The sequence below is a fragment of the Galeopterus variegatus genome, unplaced genomic scaffold (assembly GCF_000696425.1).
Source record: "Galeopterus variegatus unplaced genomic scaffold, G_variegatus-3.0.2 Scaffold1675, whole genome shotgun sequence".
Lineage (NCBI taxonomy): Eukaryota > Metazoa > Chordata > Mammalia > Dermoptera > Cynocephalidae > Galeopterus > Galeopterus variegatus.
The window spans coordinates 561,182-580,773 of NW_007727786.1; the positions used below are offsets into that span (position 1 = coordinate 561,182).

Sequence of the window (19,592 nt, forward strand, 5' to 3'; positions counted from 1 at the left end):
CTCCCACCTCCCGCAGCTGCGCGCCCGGACCCCCGCCCCAACTGCCCGCGGGCCCGGCTGTCTGCTTCCAGAGGGAGCCGCGTGGATGCCGGGCGGGGGATCCGTGCGGCCGCGGTGAGGTGGGTGACGTGAGGTGGGGCGGGCGCCGTCGCCGTCCGGGCAGCCTCGTAGCTCCCGGTGACACGCTCGCGGCTTCCCGGTTTTGTCGAGGGGCGGGGCGGGGGCGGGGGGCGGCAAATCGTAACCGAGCACGCCGCGAAAGGGGCGTACAACCACCTGTGAAGCGCGGGAAGAAGAGGACCGCGGAATCCGCCTCCAGTGTGCGTCTGACCTGGAGAGAGTCCCACAGGCGAGGTGAGTGGAGGTGCCGGGGCTGGTGCAGAGCCGCAGCCTGCGCCCCCTGAGCCGAGCACGGGTTGCAGGAACAGGGACCCGGCGGTGACAGACGCCGGGTGTGCAAATTCACAATGCAGAGGGAAGGGGGTTGGCCACCCCCTCAAAACTGACGAAGTGGACTTCAGCTGGAGCCGCGTGCGATAGGGAGCGGAGGTTAGGAAGAGAAAACCGGCCTGGACACGGGGGGGGGGGGGGCACCAAAGGGAGCCCCCAAAGAGACCCGCAGCCTGGGGGGGGAAGGGGGGGGCGGGGGGGGGGGGGGGGGGTCACCAAAGGGAGCCACCAAAGAGACCCGCAGCCTGGGGTGGGAATGCTGGGGCTGGAAGGGAGAATACCTGCGCGGAGAGAATGAATAAGCAGGTAGGAAGCTCATCTGATTCAGATCGCAGTCACTTTTGGGATCACTGCCAAGTGTGGAGTCCTGAAGGGAAATCTGTCAGTCATCTCAGCTTTTATCTCCTTAAAAACGCGATTTTCAGGTACAGCTCCGTGAACTTTCGGTCCCGATATTTCATATGAAAGGATGTGACCTCATATGACAGTCATGTCAGGATTAACGATATATCGCATAGGTTGACACCCTTTAATTAAAAAACAGGACTTTGTCTAAGTCAGCAATTAATTCCCTACTTAAAATTTGCTACTTAAAGAAAACAAAATAAGCAGTCCAGAGGAACTGTTGTTGTTCTGCTGGAAAGATGGACCAACGCTTTCACAAAACAAATAAAAAGATGGCTTTGCTTTAATTGTCATGGTTCTCTCGTGTCAAATAGTGGACTAGCTTTTCTGGAAAAGATCTAGATTTACTATTTTGCTTACACTTTTAGATCAGTGCAATTACTGCTTTTTTGTTAATCCATGACAAATTTCTGTTGTAACCGTAAGAAGACTGATGTAATTTTGTATTTGTATGCTTATTTTTCTTTACAGGTGATTTAGTTGGCACAAAAGTCTTCTTTGAAGAACTTTGTACAATATTGGAGGATGGCTGAAGCAGTTTTGATAGATCTCTTTGGTTTGAAATTGAACTGTCAGAAAAACTGCCATCAGACATTACTGAAGACATTGAATGCTATCCAGTACCACCATGCTACTAAGGCCAAGTTCCTTTGCATCATGTGTTGCAGTAGCATCAGCTGTGAAAGGGATAGTGAACATGATAAGTGTGAATTAGAAACAAGCAATGGATTATCAGCTCTCTTAGGAGAATATGAGATTGTTAGCAATCTCAGCATGGCTGCCTCTTTGTATACCATTAAACAAAAAATTGATGAAAAAAATCTGAGTAGCATTAAGGTAATTGTCCCCAGGCACAGGAAGTCATTACTGAAGGCTTTTATTGATCAACTCTTCACTGATGTTTACAATTTTGAATTTGAAGATTTACAAGTGACTTTGAGGGGACACCTTTTGAAACAGTCTGCTGAAACAAATGTAATCACAGCTCAAGAACTAGAAGAAATCCAGAATGAAATAGAAATATATTTGAGAAGTCTACCAGCACTGAAAGGAGAATTAACTATTATCACATCTCCTTCCATCCCAGGTATGTCAAATACCATCGGTTGTTTTTACTGTGTACATGAAAAACTAGCTTTTCTTCAGAGGGTGTTCACCTCTTTTTTTCCCTCATTTCTTTTGTTGACTGTTGTGGGCTTATTCCTCATTAGTATCAGTGGCAACATAGGTTGTCATGGATGGCCTTGTGTTGCCAGGGGTGTCAAGGGATGACCCCTTCAAAGTCACTCTGAATAAAACTTTGCTTTATGCAAATTCAGCTTTAAGACAAATTCCCCAGCCCTCCTTTACAATGAGATTTATGACCCTGCAAATCTTCTATTTAGAAATTCTGAAACTTCAACTCATTGGCACCTTCACAGAAGAGGGAAATGTAAAATAGTCAATCTTACTTTTTGGTAAACAGTATTTCCTGTGAGCTGTATCCTGTAGGGTATAACAAAGACAGATGGCGCAAAAGATACCCTTTGAAGAGCAATAATCCCATAGGGAAGGTAAAATAAACATAAAGCATTATGTAATAAAAACATGGAGATACAAAGTGCTGTTAAAATTAAAAGCAAGAAAAAGGCAAGTTGAAGTGATCAGGGAAGGTCTAATTGAGAGACTGGGTTTTGTAATGCTTTATAGTCTTTTTTAGCATCTTTTTAATCTTCACTGCTTATCTTCAACAGATATTTTCATACATGGATTTACTACAAGAGCAGGTGGGATATCTTATATACCAACTCTTAGTTCATTCAATCTCTTCAGTAGTTCCAAAAGGAGAGATCCCAAGGCAGTTGTTCAAGAAAATCTGCGTAGATTGGCAAATGCTGCAGGATTTAATGCAGAGAAATTTTACCGAATAAAGGTATAGTATTGCTTCATATTTTGAAAGACCTAAAGTATGTTTTTGACTCTGCTAGTAACTACATGGACTTTAAGCTATTTAACTTTTGCATCTAGGATATGCTGTGGTTATTTTTCTTAGATTTATATACCATAGCCAAAACATCAGTTCTCTTTCTTTGTCTATATATATGTGTGTATATATACTTTTTTTTTTCATCTGGAGCTCCTCAATTATAAAAGTAAGTTAATTCTCAGAGAGTATTGTATCACTGCCCTTTTTGATTTAGAAGGAAGGTGACCAGTAGGAGAGAAAGGCCATATTTTGTAAATCCACACTAAGAGGAATTAGGGTCATAACTGTTGAGAATGTCTTGTGCCTTACAGAATTCTAGCTTTACTTGAGTCTAGGAAAAGTAAAAATATTGATTTGGTAGAAAGTGCTACAAGTAGAGATTTACTCATCTCTAGTGAGAGGTGTTCTCGATAGACTACATTGAATTTTTAAATGTTAAAGTCTGCTTTTCTTTGAATAAAATATGCAAATGTTATAATATCAAAAGCTCAATAAGTTAAATGACAGGTAAATTTAGTATTTTACTATGTACAGAAGTGGTATATTTAATGAATGCTCATAATCTTACACTGGTTATATAATTTTGTAATGAAGTGAATACTTTCAGGAAAGCTTGCAGTATGAGAAATCCCACTTTCAAAATATTTTTATCACACATCTTTGGTATTAGACCGATCATGCCAATGACGTCTGGATTATGGGAAGGAAGGAGCCTGAATCTTATGATGGAATAACAACGAATCAGAGAGGAGTCACAATAGCGGCTCTTGGTGCTGACTGTATACCAATAATTTTTGCAGATCCTGTCAAAAAAGCATGTGGGGTTGCTCACTCTGGTATGTGTATTTAATTAATCATTTACTATTTTACTAACTTTGTAGTACAGGAAAAAGATTATAATTTCTTTCTGGTGGGCATGATAAACAACTGAACAGTTAATTACATTACATTGTGATAAGTGTAATGGGGGAGTTCAGCGTATTGTTATAGGAGCGTATTGATATAGGGAGTAGCTAAATCAAATTATATGAATCAGAGTAGAATTTCCTAAGGAGATGGTACTCTGGTTTATTCCTGGGGAGTTTATACGATTTGGCTAGGTGCCAGTGTTTCTCAGCAGAGCTGCTATTAACAGTTTTGGGAGACATAATCCAACATTGCAGACTAAGTATCTTTGGCCCTTGAAATTCTTTTTTTTTTTTTTCCTTTTTGTCTTTTTTACTGACCGGTAACGGGATCGCAACCCTCGGTGTTGTGCCAGTACCAGGGACTGGCAACGGGATCGCAACCCTCAGTGTTGTGCCTGCACCACGCTCAGCCAGTGAGCGGGAACCGGTCTCGACGTGGGATCCGAACCCTCAGCAGGAGCACCGCCGCGCTCCCAAGCGGCGCACTCTCCAGTGCGCCACCGGGCCAGCCCAGCCCTTGAAATTCTTAATGCTAGTAGCACCCCCAGTCATTGTAATAACCAACCAAACAATACAAAGTAAAACACTTCCATACTTTCAGAACACTCCCTGGGAAAGTGGTACTACCTCTGGTTGAGAACCCTTGAAGTTGAGGCAACAGGGAATAAAAATATTAGGTATGTTGCAGAAAGGTACTCACACAGGTAGAGCAGCATATGTAAAGGCAGGGAGGCAATAAAAAGCAAGGTATGTTTGGAAAACTGTGTTTAGTTTAAATAACTAAATGTATTTAACTGTAACTACTATCTAAAGATAAGACCGAAAAAGTATTTTTAGAAGCTATATTGTGTTAAGGTTATGGAATTTTGTTTTCTGAAGCTGTTTTAAGATAGTTAGATTATCCAGTGGTTATGATTCTATGTGAAATGAGAGATGATCTTTAGAATTTCCTTCTACTTGTAAAGCTATGTCTACTTTGCTTTTTAGTACATAGATAAAGTAGAAAGTGGCATATTTTTCCTTTGACCTAGCTAAAATAATTGGAAATTGAGTACAAGTCAGGTTTACCAAATGACATTATCAAAAAATCTTTAAAATTTGAGTCTTAGCCTCTGGATATAAAAAGGTAATATTATTTGTTACTTCTTAGGTCTTAAAGCATTTAGTTTAAAAATATCCAAGATAAAGCAGTCAATATGATATTATAAATGTGAACTTTCAAGTCATTAATAAAATAACCTCAAAATAGAATACAATTAGATACCTTATACACTTATTATTTTATCAGATATCAAAAAATATAAAATCCTTCTATGGACTACTTTAATAAAAATCTTTTAAACAGATATGTATATGCGCATACGCATATGCTGTAGGAAAAATCAAAAAGAGAGGGGGTGGATGAATTACAGGTGAGAGGAAGGTTAAGGAAGATTTCTGAGGAAAAGAGTAGCTGTTGTCTGTAGAAAAGCCCTGACGGTCTCTCTCTTTAGTTCAAAATGCCTATATCTAGTTGCTTTTCTCTGAACATTACTGCCTGCATATTCATAGGTACCTCAAAATCATCATGTCAAAAACTCAACATTTTTTTCCCCTAAATCCTTCTCTACCACTTAGGTTTCCTATTTTGGTTATTGGTATCTCACCCACTTACAGACCCAGCTAGAAACCTGAATTTTTGTTTTGTTCTTCCCATAACCACATATCTAGTGGGTTAACAGTGGTGTTGAACCTATCACCTAACTATTTCTTGCTTTTGTCATCTCATCCCTTTATCTGGAAACACTGATCTGTTCACTTGAGTGCCTAGTTTTAGAAGGATATGCTTATGGAGTACTGACAGAAGAAGTAAGGGGACTCCTTGCTGGCCAATCAGTTCAGCTGAATCTAACTCAGATATATGGAATAAGGAAAAAATGCAATATTTTTAGGTTTCTGTCTTTGGCAACTGGAAAGGAGCAGGAGTAAAGAAAATGGTTTAATCTTAGAACTCCAGGGATCCAATGCAGAGGAAGAGAAATACAACTGGTAAGGGAACAATAATCTGGCCGAGTGGGAAGGGTGTGAAAAGGGACTGTTAAAATAGAATAGATGTATTTTAGGGGAGAGATGAAAACTACAAAACACTGCTGAGAGAAATGAAAGAAGACACAAATAAATGGAGAAAAATCTCATGTCCGTGGATTAGAAATTAGGAAAATGCGAATCACAACCATGATGAGGTATTGTCTCACGTTCATTAGGATGGCTAATATTAAAAACAAAAACAAAACACCAAAATAACAACTGGAGCCCTTGTGTACAGTTAGTGGGAATGGAAAATGGTGAAACTGCTATGGAAAACAGGATGGTGATTCCTCAAAACTTTATAAAAAGAATTACCATATGATGCCTCAGTTTCACTTGTGGGTATGTATCCAAAAGAATTGAAAGCAGAGACTTGAAGAGATATTTGTACACCCATGTTAATAGCAGCATTATTTATAATAGCCAAGAGGTAGAAACAACCCAAATGTTCATTGACATAGAATTGTTATGCAAAATGTGGTATATACATATAGTGGAGTATTATTCAGCCTTAAAAAGGAAATTCTGACAAATTCTACAACGTAGGTGAACACTGAGGACATTATACCAAGTGAAATAAGCCAGTCACAAAAAGACAAATATAATCCTACTTATATGGGGTATCTAGAGTAATCAAATTCATAGAAACAGAAGAATGGTGGTTTTCAGAGTCTGGGGGAAGGGGGGAAATAGAGAAACAGGAAATGGTTAGAGAGTTTCAGTTTTGCAAGATTAATAAAATCTGGAGATTATTTGTACACAAATGTGAATGTACTTAACACTACTGAACTGTACACTTAAAATGGTTAAAATGGTAAATTTTATGTTTTTCACCACAATTTTTAATATATTTTTAATTATTTATTTTTTTTGTTTTATTGTTTATTATTGGCATATTCATTATTATAGTCGACCATGATTTTTTTAAATGTGGAAAAAAAAGTGAGAGAGAAGACAAACTATAATCCCAGTGGAAACTAAAAGTATAGAACATTTTTAAAAGGAAGGGGAAAGAAACTTCCATTAAATGTCTCTTCTGTGTTAGGTGCTTTGTATAGTACATCTCATTTAAAAAACATACTATAATGTAATAATTTTGTGAATCATTTATATTTCTGGACTTTGAAAAATACACAAACTGAATCTGCTCATTTTTAACTTAGACATAAATTCAGATGAAATTTTGTTATGTTTTAACTTTTTAAATCTGTTTTTCTTCCTATTTATCAGGTTGGAAAGGTACTTTGTTAGGTGTTGCTATGGCTACAGTGAATGCTATGATAGCAGAATATGGCTGTAGTTTGGAAGACATTATTGCTGTACTTGGACCATCAGTAGGACCTTGCTGTTTTACTCTCCCAAAAGAATCAGCAAGTGCTTTTTATAATCTTCATCCCACATGTGTACGACTGTTTGACTCACAAAATCCCTGTGTTGACATCCGTAAAGCCACCAGGTATGTATGATTTCATTCTAGAATTGTAAGTTTGGTTATTGCTTATTTCTACTAATATGAAAATTATTTTAGAGAACAATTAGTAACGCCAAGAAAAATTTAGGTGGCAGTTACTTAAGTAGCTGACATACACAGGTACGCAAAAACTCATTTTAAATAGGAAAGCTATTTTAATTTCAGCTTGAATATCAGAAATTTTTCTGTCTGATATCTCCTATTGATTTAAAAGTGAAGGAAGAAACAGTTGGCATTTAATTTTAAGAGATCTTCTTAAACTTCATATAGAAAAGTTGTCATGTACTTCACAGTCATTCCTCAGGTAAATTCTCCTAAATGTAATAAAGTATCATGTAGCTGATATTGTAATATTTTTCTTATTCTCTAATTAACTAGATGAATATATTTCTTAGCAAAAACATTAGTTAATATAGGTATAGAGTTACTTTCAAGTCTTTTATGGTCCCCTGCATTTTTGAATTTATAAAGTTTTACTTTTAATATCTATTGAAAATTATTTGTCATTTCTACAAAGGATAATTTGTCTGATTTTAAACGTGTTTCTATTCTCGTCAGCAAAACCTTATTCAGATTCTGTCCATTTAGTACATAAGTAAAAAGGATTGAAATTGATTCTTAAATGTGATTGTGGAATCAATCATCACTAATTTGTAGTCATATTTCATATCATAAAGTGTTTATGGAGAAGCAGGTTTTTTCTGTGAAAAGTCTGGTTACTAGGAGGAATGGAGATGGAAGAGCCAGATAACTAAAAAGCATATTCTGCCTGAACCACATGAATATTGTCTACAAATACCATGGTAACTTTAGAAGTTTCTTCTTAAATAAATACTTGACTTTGATTACCGAATTCTGTACCTAGATTATGTCTTCCGGACAATATGGAAGGTTGTATAGTCATATAGGAACTTAGATGATAAATGACGATAAAATCTATCATCTCCTGACTAGTACATGTCCTGTAAGTGAATAACAATTTGTGTTGTTCCAAGCAGATCTTCCACACTAGTAACCATAATTTTTTCATATTGTTTTGGATATTGGTAAAATAAACTCTTGTTATCTTTTGAAAAATCGTTATCCTAAGGATTCTTCTAGAACGGGGAGGAATCCTTCCACTGAATATTCAGGACCAGAACCAAGATCTCAACCTCTGTACATCCTGCCATCCTGACAAGTTTTTCTCCCATGTCCGAGATGGCCTTAATTTTGGAACACAGATTGGCTTCATATCAATTAGAGAATGAAGTACGGTAGGTTCTCTCTCTTCTCTCCAATCTCTGTCTCTCTCTCATCCCTCTCTCTTCCACTCCCTCCCTCTCTTCTTCCTCTTTCAGCCTTTCCCTGCCTCCTTTAAAAAGATAATAATCAATTATATTTAACTTTACTCTGTTTTTCCTACAGGTAGAATTAATGTAATAGTAGTAGAAAAGTTCGTTTTCAGTAACATACTGTATTATAAAGAGCGGCCACTCTTTTCCCTAGTTAATAAAGAATGGTCAGGCAGGCTTATGTTAAAAGTATGAAAATAAAATAACTTAGTCTTTAAAAAATCCTGTATGTATGTCCTTTATCTCTACTATGTACTTGACATCCGTACATTTTCGGTCATAATATTTTTATACTTTTTATTTTTTATTTTTGAGAAGAAATCTTGGCATAACAATTCTAAATTCTAGAATAATAAGGAATGCTCACATATACAGACTGGCTTGGTTATCAACTATATTCCAATTGATTATCTGTAGCTGGAGTTGGCCAAATTTTTCTTTGAAGGGTTAGATTGTAAATATTTTAGGCTTTGTGGGACATACAGTATCTGTCAACTACTCAACTCTGCTATTGTAGAGAAAAAGCAGACACTGACAATACAGAAGTGAATCTGTATGTCTGTGTTCCAGTAAAACTTTATTTATAAAAAACAAGTGAGGGGCCAGATTTAGCCTATCAACTATAGTTTGCTGACACCTAATCTACAGTCATAGAGCAAGACTGAGTGTAATTTCATTAAAATAGTATTTATTAGAAATGTTTTTTTAGAGTTTTACACAAATATTTCATGACAGTAATTTAGCAGTGCTTTTTTAGCATATATGTAATTTTCCCTAAGGTTACTTTTAATTGAATTAGTCTTTACAATGTCTTGAACTCTTTAATGTATAAAAAACTTTAATAGACTTTAATGATTCTCACCTTGATATTCTGACAGCACTAGTGAAGATCTCATATTTGATTTATGTGTATTTTACAGATACTTGGCTGGAGTTTTGCATAATGTTTCCTGCCTCTTTCCTCCTCTTTCCGAACTGACTGCAAGAGAGAAATTTAGCTGTTTGATTTACTTAAAGCCAAAAGGATTACAATGGATAATTCATCTTTAGGGTATATTTTAACTATTACCCAAAGCCAAGTGATTTATATTTGATTTAATAATAACTGACAAAAAATCAATATGATGTAGTTAATATGTTTTACAGATGAGAATTATTCTTAAAGTTTGTCTTCCTGTGTATTACATAAATCAAGAATAGGTCTGTTCAGTATTTATTGAGTACCCTCTTTTGTCAGGCATTCTGTTATGCGTAGGTGAATCAAAGTTAATAAGACTTTTTCTCTATGAGTCTAATGCAGTGGAGGAGATAAACACTTCTACAACTTAAACTTAATTTAATAGCGGTAGAAGAGTACATAAGGAGGAAGGGTTAATTTTACCTGGAAGGCAGGAAAGAGAAGGTATTACAGAGAAAATCACGTATCACGTGGTCCTGAAAGATGTACAGGCTTTTGACAAGTAAAGAGTAACCATAACAGGAAGAGGGAACACAATGAACCAGGACATGAAAACTATGAGAGTGTGTAACATGTTTTAGAGAGAGAAGGGTGTAGGTAGGAGTTGGGACTAGAAAAACAGGTTGGAAACAGGTTATTAAGGGTCTCAAGTGTCGTGTCAAAGAGTTTGGAGTTTATTTTCCAGGCAATGAGTAGGCATCAAAAAAAAAGGTAGGGGAGTGCTTTTATTTCCTTGGCATCATATTTAACAGAATGGATTCAAATTGTGAGAGACCAAAGCAGAGAGAAAAATAAGGGGCAGTCAAAATATTTCAAAAAAGAAATCATGAGGACCAATGAAGAGGCAGTGGAAATTAAAATGGAGAAGAGAGTAGAAGGATTAGAGGGACTTTTCAGAGATAGAATCAATAGATCCTGTTACTAAATAATGGAAGTAAGAGGTGAGGAAGAGTGGAGAAGTCATTAGTGACTCCAAGATTCCTGTTTGGCTGACTACCAAGAGCCAAAGGAAAGAAGGGCTTGGAACAAGGGAGAAGGATATTGATGTTAACTTTACGTAGAATGAGGTACATCTAGATGGAAATATTTGGCCAACAATTAGAAATACAGACCTAAAAATTAAGAGAGAGGTTGGGATAAAGACATAGATTTAAAAGTTGGCTATGTGAGATGATTCTTAAGTCTGTTGGTACAGACTGAATTAACTAGGCAGAAATCAGGGTGAGAAAAAAGGACGTCCAAGGATGAAATCTCATAATACCTGCATTTGCAGAACAAGAAGCTGAACCAGTAGAAAAATTTATCATAGAAGTAAGAAAAAAAATAGGGTATAGTCATTTTGAAGAAGCCAGCGTAGGCAGGAAGTACTCAAGGAATCTTCAGGGATAAAATAAAGTGAAAACTGAGAAGAAACCAAGTGGATTAATTGTATTGAAGTTACTCTGTAGGCAGTGGTGGCTGAATCAGATTTCAGTGCATTAAGGAAGAGGATGCATAGGTGTCAACTCTTTTTTGACAGTATTAACTAGAGAAGAGAAAAGGCTGGGGACTGTATCTTGAAGGGATTCTTTTTTTTGGATGAGTAGTTTTGAGTATGTTTGTAGGCTACTTTTCATTTGGGAAAAGCATAGTATGTATTTTTAACGTAAGTCGTCAGATTGCATCTTAAAAAGATTTCTTGTTTCATACATTATTTCCTACATGTATATGCAGTAGAATAACTGCTAATAATATTTGAATATTTGTTTGATATTTACAAAGGCTTTTCACCTACATTACCTCATTTTACCTTTACAGCTACTCTGAAATACATAGGTCAGATATTATCCCTTTTATTCAGATGAGCAAACTGATCCTCACTGAGGTAGAGGTGAAAATTACATAATTTGCGGTAAAGTAAGAATTGAACACGTATTTTGCGACTCCAAATCTTTTAGATTTTACAGTTAATCAAAGCTACCTAAAAAAAAAAAAAAAAAGCTACCTAAATTTTATTTTAGATTTTTATTTTCAACTTTGTTGACATCATTTATTCATACATTCAGTCAAAATTTTGTTGAGGCTCTGAGATAGGTTAAAAAAATACAGTTGTAGCCCTCAAGATGTTTAATATCTAGTGAAAAGTAGCAGTCAATAAACTTGCCATTTCAATACTGTGATACGTATTGTGAGGTTGCCACAATCTGATACCTTGTTTACTTAAATTCATCTGTGCCAACCATAGCCCAGTTTGAAATTTAAATAAAATACCTCATTTTTCTCATTCAGGGAAGGCATTAAACAAAGGCATAGGATAGAAATTTCAAACTCATGCAAAATATTCCTTTGTTTAATGATAACAATAAAGATTAAGGAATAATTTCACACATTGAGAAAGTGTGATAGTTTTCTAATTCTTTACTGTGCTTTATTTTGTTTGAAGTTTCTAAGTTTACAGAGTATTAGACAGCCACATTTCACTTTATATACCACAACATTCCAAAAACAAATAAATTATTTTTGATTATCTATGATTTTGGATAATCTGTGCCAAAGAATATAATGAAAAGTTGTCTCCTTACTCTTTTACTCAGTGAAGAGTATTGGTTCAGTAACTCAGAAACAGAACTGTTATGTTGTTGAATAATCATATCATTGTCTCTACAGGATCCCTGTTGCTCTCAAGCATTTGTACATAGGTTTTTAAAACTTTTAGGGTACAACGATGATTCGTAGTAAGTTAAGTTTTGTTTTTAATCTAAGCACTGCTACTATCTGCATATAGGAAATATTGATTGCCATTTTATTAATAAAAGGAATTAAGTTTGTAAATAAAATGAGAGTTCATGACATAGGCTATACTCCAGTGCTTTATAATCTTACCACTAGGACGCAGTATTTCTACAAATTGCTCTGCTCTGTTTCTTGGCGTAAAATTTAACCAGTCTTAATCTCTGTATTTACTTGTGTAAGTATATATATATATATATGGGGGAGGAGGCATTTAAAGTTAGTGACTGTATTTCTCTTACTTTAGGTGCAACATATTGTAGTTCAAGTAGACAAAAGCATTTAGGAATTCTCACCCACCTTGATCCCACTTCTACAGAATCTCTAGTAAACACTTTTTTGTAAGTCTGGAGTTGGAGGGAAAACTCAAAGAAGCTTATTCTGTGTCTCATAACAAAAACACAAATAATATCCATGGATTCAGAATCTGTAATATGAGATAACAGTGACGTGTGAGTTACATCATTTTATATCTCAAAGTGGGATTTGACATTTGTTTTCATTTGGTTGTCCTAAATTTATACTTAATAATTTATCCATCTTACTTTTTGTGTGAAGCTTTAGAGAATGCTACCAACTTATGGAAGTCCAGCACTTTAAAGAAAACATTGCATGTGTGTTTGTGTGTGTGTGTGCTAGATGGCAAGTAAGAAATGTGTGTGTTTTATGAAATATAGTCTCTTTGCCCTAGCTAATGTAAATTCATATGCACAAAATGCATTGGATGCAGTGGAATCATAGATTGCTGTCTATAAATTTTTTATAAATTGTTAAATTGTGCAGTAAAGAGTGGGAAGCATGGTCCATATGCTTACTGGATGTGTTTATGGGAACCTGGTCTAGGGCACATACGTTTCCATTGTAGACAGCGTTTTTAAATTCGTTATTTCAAAGATGAGTCAGATGCTGTAAGCCATGCATTGTTCTGTGCTAGGTCAATACTTAATGAAGGAAGAAGTAATCTGCTAGTACTGCTTTTTCCAGATTAACACATTTAGTTTGAACTTACAATGATTACATGTCAACTGTGTTGAGACTGACTTTTCATACTGTCCTTAGTTGCATTTTCTTTGCAGAGAAAGAAATGCTTACATCACATTCGCTGTGCCCTTGTGCCAGGTGTCTAAGGTAAACTGTGCCCATTCTGTATGTGGAGCAAGCTTTTTTGTTTTACTCAATTCTCAGAAGGCTGGGGTGTCCAGTTACTGTAAACAATTAAAATTTCCAGCCGACTATAGCTTAAAACATCATATTCCTTTCTAACAACAAGAAAAAGAGTACTCTCATTTCTACAAATTCATTTGTAGAAAATAAATTTGCTCATGATGACAACTGAATTTTTAATATCCTTTATTTTCTTAATTCTTACAACTTTGCATCACACATTGCTTCAGTTTCATTTCTTCATGCTTCCCTATTCCTTTACTTTCCTTAAGCCTGTGTTTTAGGGTTGTATTTTCTTATCCCCCATCATCTTTGTTTTTATATTTGATATTTCATATTTCCTATTCACAAGATAACTTCATTCTTTGAGTTTTCTACTTTTGAATACATATCCAGACTTGGTTAAAGAGTTGCTTGTTGGGCATATACTATGACCCCTCAAACACAAAATCCTCCAAGCTTAACTCATCTTCCTTTCAGAACCTGCGCGATCTGGTATTCTGTCTCAGAAAATGAAATCATTGTTTATACAGTTGCCCAGCCAGAAAACCTGCAGTCTTTCTGAGTCCTCCCTTTCCTCCCTTCCCACACTGCTAATTTTGTATATCTACCATCTGTTCCCATGTCTGTATCTCAACTGCCATAAACATTCAGGACATCTTCTCTCACCTACATCATTAGAGCAGCCTTCTAACAAATCTTTCCTTATTGAATCCCTTCTTACACTGCCAATACTGATTGTCTTAAAATGCAAATCTGATCATATTATATCCCTCAAAATTATTTTATGGCTTTCCCACTGCCTCCAATATAGAGACCTACTCACTAAAGTTTATAAGTGCTGTCATGATCTCACCTCTGCTTACTTTTCCAGCTTCCACTACTACCCACTCTATACCATGTGCATCAGCCATTCTGTACTTTTTTCATTTCCTAGAATATGCCATTAAGCTAGGTGAGACCAAAGAGGTTGGTTTGCACTTAAAGACTGACTAGAACTTGGATTTTGTTCCAGATTACTTTCACTTATGCTTTGTACTAAATTAGCAAACAGGCAGCACCAAGACCATATACAGTGTAAACATTTAACCAAATAGATACAACACTCTGGTGACTCCCTAGTTCCTCATGGAGATATGGCCATAATTCAGTTGTCAATGTAGTATATACACAGTAAATAGTATGCCAGGTCATGCATAGAAGCTCAGTAGCTTTTGTGTCATTAGGCAGGGTGAGGGGCCATGTTAATATTCAAGAGTCTACCTTCTACCATATAAGGAAAGTTTTGTTATATCTAAAAGCATGAACTATTTTTTTTCTGTGTCATTCAATCACAACAGTTCTTACCATGATCCTCCAGTCATGTTTTCGCTTACTTCCTGGCTTTGTTCTATTGCTGGCTCTATATGCGCAGTAATTCTCAGCCTCGCTTCTCTTGAATGACTCTTAGCTATCTTTTAAGACTCAGATCAAGGATCACCTTTTCTAGAACATTTTCCTTGGTTTGCCTTAGTATCCATCTTGAGCATCATTTTTTATAGTCCTTAGTGAATTGATTTTTAAGTGTTGGTCCGTTTACCTGTCTACTGCTAGATATAAGCTCCATTAGAGTAAGGACCATGTTTTACTCATCTTTATTTTTGTAGTACCTAGCAAAGATATTACCACATTGTAATCATCTAATATATATAGAAGGAAAAGAGAAGGAGGGAGGGGAAAGAGTTCTTTAATGATCCAATATAAGGTCTGGAAGAATAAAGATAATAAATCATATTTTGGAATGTGTGTGTTTTGTTGATTTTCACCAGGTGCTTTTATATCTCCAATGTTTAGTATAATTTATTTAAATAAAAGTGATTTATTAAAGTCACTCTAAGGAAAGAATGTTTATAATGGACATCTGTTTCAAGGCGTTCAGCCTGGTTTCTTTACCTATCACTAGACTTTCCTGTTTCCAACTTATATAGCAATATAAAATTTACTGCTTTAGGATACATGCCTCCTATAGGAATCATGTGTGTTAGAAACCGATATTTATTTTACAAAACTGTAATTCTTTCTGCTCCTGTAAAAATATATTTTTAGTATTTACCTTATACCACACCCTGTCCCTGGAATTTATTCATTTACATGCCTTTACTAAAGTGAACACAAACCATTTAATCAAATCTCTATGAAAGTTACCCAAAGAGTGAAGACCAAACATGTAGATTTTTCTATGAAAATGTCAACTTTTAAATTGCTCTCTTGATATTTGATAGTAAAGTAGTAAAACAGATTTTTTTTGGTAGACATTCTAGAGCAGTTCTCAACCTTGTCTGCATAATAAAATCACCTGGTAAGCTATAAAAACCCTAATGTCTAAGCCATACTCCAGACCAATTAAGTCAGAATCTGGAGTATGACAAGCATTAGTTGTTTGAAAATCTTCCTGGATTATTCTAATATGTAGCCAATTTTGAGGACCACTGCTCACCAGGTACTTTTATATCTTCAATATTTGGTTGAATTTATTTAAATAATAGTGATACATTAAAGTACTCCAGAGAAAGAATGTTTGCATTGGAAATCTATTTTAAGGCATTCAGCCACGTTTCTTTACTCATCATTAGATTTTACTGTTTCCAACTTGCAGTAACTTTAGAGTATTAACAAGTCTAATCTTATCTAAATTTAAACCTTCTCCCTCCCCAGCTTGGACCAGACAGGCATTGGGAAATAAGGCATGATCTGTTCTCTATTTTCCCTACCGTGTTCATCTTTTCAACCTGCTGATGCCAAGGTTTTGATAGCAGGGAGGATGAGAGAGAGACGCTGGATTAGGGGGAGTCCTCTTCAGTTCACCCCCTTCAAACATACACATTCAGACAAGGTACTCTCCAGCTGACCATTTCCTGTCTCCTCTCAGCTTCTGCTTTGATGGTATACTCTACATAGCCTCTTCCTATTCTCTTGGACAGTCTTTTAAAGACAGTTGTAGCCTAGCCATAGTCCCTTAGCATACAGGAAACTTGGCATTTTGCCCCATCAAATTTTGGATGTGCAGAGTACTCCCAAAATAGTCCTCTCTCTTCTCTGCTATCCCAGGCAGCTCCAGCCACTAGGCAGCCTCTTTTCTTTATTTTTTATTATTATTATTATCTTTAATGGTGGTTAATATCTTTTTTTATTGAAACCTAATCGATTGTACATATCTGTGGAGTATAGTATTGAAAATCAGTACCTGTGTGCAATATGTGATGCTCAAATCAGGGTAATTAGTATATTCAACATTACACAATGTGATGATTTTTTGTGGTCCTTTACCAATTTCTCACTAATCCCTCTTCCCCCCTCCCCCTTCCTGGGACAGGTGCACAGATCAGTGTACTCAACCACCAAACCAAGGAACCATAGGTCAAGTTTAGTAAACTTCTTAAATGATCTGCTTTAGTTCCCTACAGCACCTGGCTCTGCTGGGGGAGGGGGGGGGGTTGATAAGGGAAAGGAAATGCACAAGACTCTGACAATGTTGTCCAAAAAATTTCTCACCAACTTTCTCCCTGAATCCTTAATCTCTGCAGTAGGTGATGATTTAGAAATTCCAGGAGTTGCTTTGGGTAAGACCCCTTAGCAAATTCTTTCTATGCTTGGTTCCTCTCTAGAATATGGGGTTATTGCTCTCAGCTATAATCCCTCAATAAAGATGGCACAACAGGAAAAATCTCATGTTACATTCTATTATAACTTCAAGGGAAGTAACATCTCTAGTTTTCCAGTCTAAGAAATAAAAGATTTATACAGAGGGAATCTGTATCTGCTTTATCCGCTCCCCTTTTTAGTCATATCATTTTATTTACGTAAATTTTAATTCATAACCCTCTAAAGAGGATATCTATTTAAGGTACATGAAGAAAATTTGGCCTGAATAATACTCAATGGTTAATTGCAGGTATTACTCATCTAAAGGTCTAAGTAGGCACATCTCTTTCTCCCTGACTCTACATTTTCCCTTCCAAAGCTGTGGGCTTGGTTGAGGATAAAATTAGAGCAGAATATGCCCCAGATTTTATTTGTTAAAATTCTTGTTTTATCCTTTACTTGTCATACTACAAGTTTTGGGCTTCGCAATTTCTGTGCTTGGCTTTGAAACTGTAGGCTCTTCAAACTGCTGGTAAAGGAAATAAATGAAATCACATGGTAAGGGGAACCCTCCCCACCTTGCTTAAAAAGCTACTAATCTAGGTTATAAAACTATATTTGCAAAAGTTATTTCTAACAAGGAGCCCTAGTAAAGGCACCCAGACTTCTGTAATTGTTAGTGCTTGTATGTTCTATGATAATAACCTTTACTCTCTTTAAAAAAATATCTACAATTCTGACTGGTTACCTTACTAAATGATTTGTTGGGAGATCTTCCAGATTTGTCATCATAGTAGAAATTTTGAATCATCAATTCAAAACTCTTTCTGAAAATCAAACAGACTAACAAGATAGCAAAAGAAAAAAAAAAACAAAACGCGGATAGCATCTTTAACAATAGTTGGTGACATGAAATCCCTAAAAAGCCCTGAATATGGGTGGGTGTGGCCAAATCACCAACAGGAGCAGGACCTAAGCAAGATGAGCAGCTTTACTGTGAGAGTTGCTGAAGTAAAAGGCATTACAAAATGAAACTGCAGAATTTCTAGAAAATGATAGTGAAAAAAAACCCAGAATCCATGAGGCACAACTGAAAGTGTTCTGAGGAATACTTATTGCAGGAAAAACCTCTATTAACAAAAATGGAAATAAATTTTCAACTCAAAAGATTATAAAAAACAAGAATGAAAACTAAAGCAGAAGGAACTGATAAAGGCAGAAATTGATGAGCTAGAAAAGAGAAAATTAAAATAGTAAAGAAAGCTGGTTGAAGAAATCAACAAAAATAAGCTATTATTCAACCTAATTGGGATAAGTACAAGTTCACAAAATGTAAAATGTCACTGGATAAATAATCTTTGAAATTAGAGAAAATAAAAAAGTAAAAAACTGCTTTGTATAATTCTATGCAAATATACTCGAAAACCCTGAAAAGTTATCAAGGTCAACTGGCCATTTCCCTTCCACAATAATCACTGCAGTCCTAATTGATTTCACCAAGGAATTCTACCAGACTTTTGAAGATCTGATAAACACTAAGCTACTTAAATTGTTCCAGAGTATAGAAAAGAAAGAAAACATCCAAGTTCTTTTTATAAAATAATCATACATCAATACTAAAACCTGGTAAAGATTACTCAGAAAATTATAAGTTAATCAATGCAAAAATCTTATATTATTAAATAAATAAATATTAAATAAAATCCCAAATATATTTAAAAACACATAAGCAAGTGGGATTCATTCTGGGAATTAAGAAGAGTCAAATAGGGCCGGCCCGGTGGCGCACTGGATAGTGCGCCGCTTGGGAAGCGCGGCGGCGCTCCCGTCCGAGGGTTCGGATCCCACATGCAGACCGGCTCCCGCTCACTGGCTGAGCGAGGCGCGGGAGCAGCGCCGAGGCTTGCGATCCCGTTGCCGGTCCCCGGTCCGGTACGGGGGCAACACTGAGGGTTGCGATCTGTTGCCGGACACGGAAAAAAGACAAAAGACAAAAAAAAAAAAAAAGAAGAGTCAAATATTAGAAAATCCATTGTTATAATTCATCAATTCATCATATCAATAGTTATAAGAAGAAAAATCCTGTGGGTATCTCCATAGGTATCTAAAAGGCTTGACAAAATTCAACACACATTCTTGACTAAGAGAAAGCAAGATAGACAATAAAATCCAATTATCAATGGATAATTCCTTGACATGATTTCCCTATCTAGAGGTGTTCCAAATTGGACGGCTAAACCTCTTGGTGAGGATACTGTACAGACACAGCAAAAAATAAAGCCTCGGACAGGTAGTTTTCCTCAGACTTTCAATGTCATTCCATTTCCATAAATACTATTGTTCTTTTTTAGGGAACATGGCAAATAGAATTAGACTTGTCTAAAGAATACCAAAAGACTCTTATGGGGTTACCCCAGGAGAAGGATATTTCTGTGCCCCTCCAAGCTGAATCACTAGGAAGTTCCTACATAAACATGGC

The 19,592-nt window shown here is 36.3% G+C and overlaps 1 protein-coding gene across 1 annotated transcript; it reads left to right on the forward strand.

Moving 5' to 3' along the window:
- Window positions 1-1,326: 1,326 nt before the first annotated feature.
- Window positions 1,327-10,784, forward strand: LACC1 (laccase (multicopper oxidoreductase) domain containing 1). Its single transcript, XM_008578387.1, has 6 exons — window positions 1,327-1,942; window positions 2,589-2,767; window positions 3,492-3,657; window positions 7,027-7,252; window positions 8,358-8,518; window positions 9,522-10,784. The coding sequence occupies exons 1-5, from the start codon at window positions 1,381-1,383 to the stop codon at window positions 8,515-8,517; spliced, it is 1,293 nt and encodes a 430-aa protein (XP_008576609.1). The 5' UTR covers window positions 1,327-1,380; the 3' UTR covers window position 8,518; window positions 9,522-10,784.
- The last annotated feature ends 8,808 nt before the right edge of the window (window positions 10,785-19,592 follow it).

Bases quoted from the DNA above. Each gene is read 5' to 3' on its own strand.
- LACC1 (XM_008578387.1), top strand. From the start codon at position 1,381: ATGGCTGAAGCAGTTTTGATAGATCTCTTTGGTTTGAAATTGAACTGT. The intron at 1,943-2,588 runs GTATGTCAAATA...TATCTTCAACAG, and splicing joins CACATCTCCTTCCATCCCAG to ATATTTTCATACATGGATTT. The intron at 3,658-7,026 runs GTATGTGTATTT...CCTATTTATCAG, and splicing joins ATGTGGGGTTGCTCACTCTG to GTTGGAAAGGTACTTTGTTA.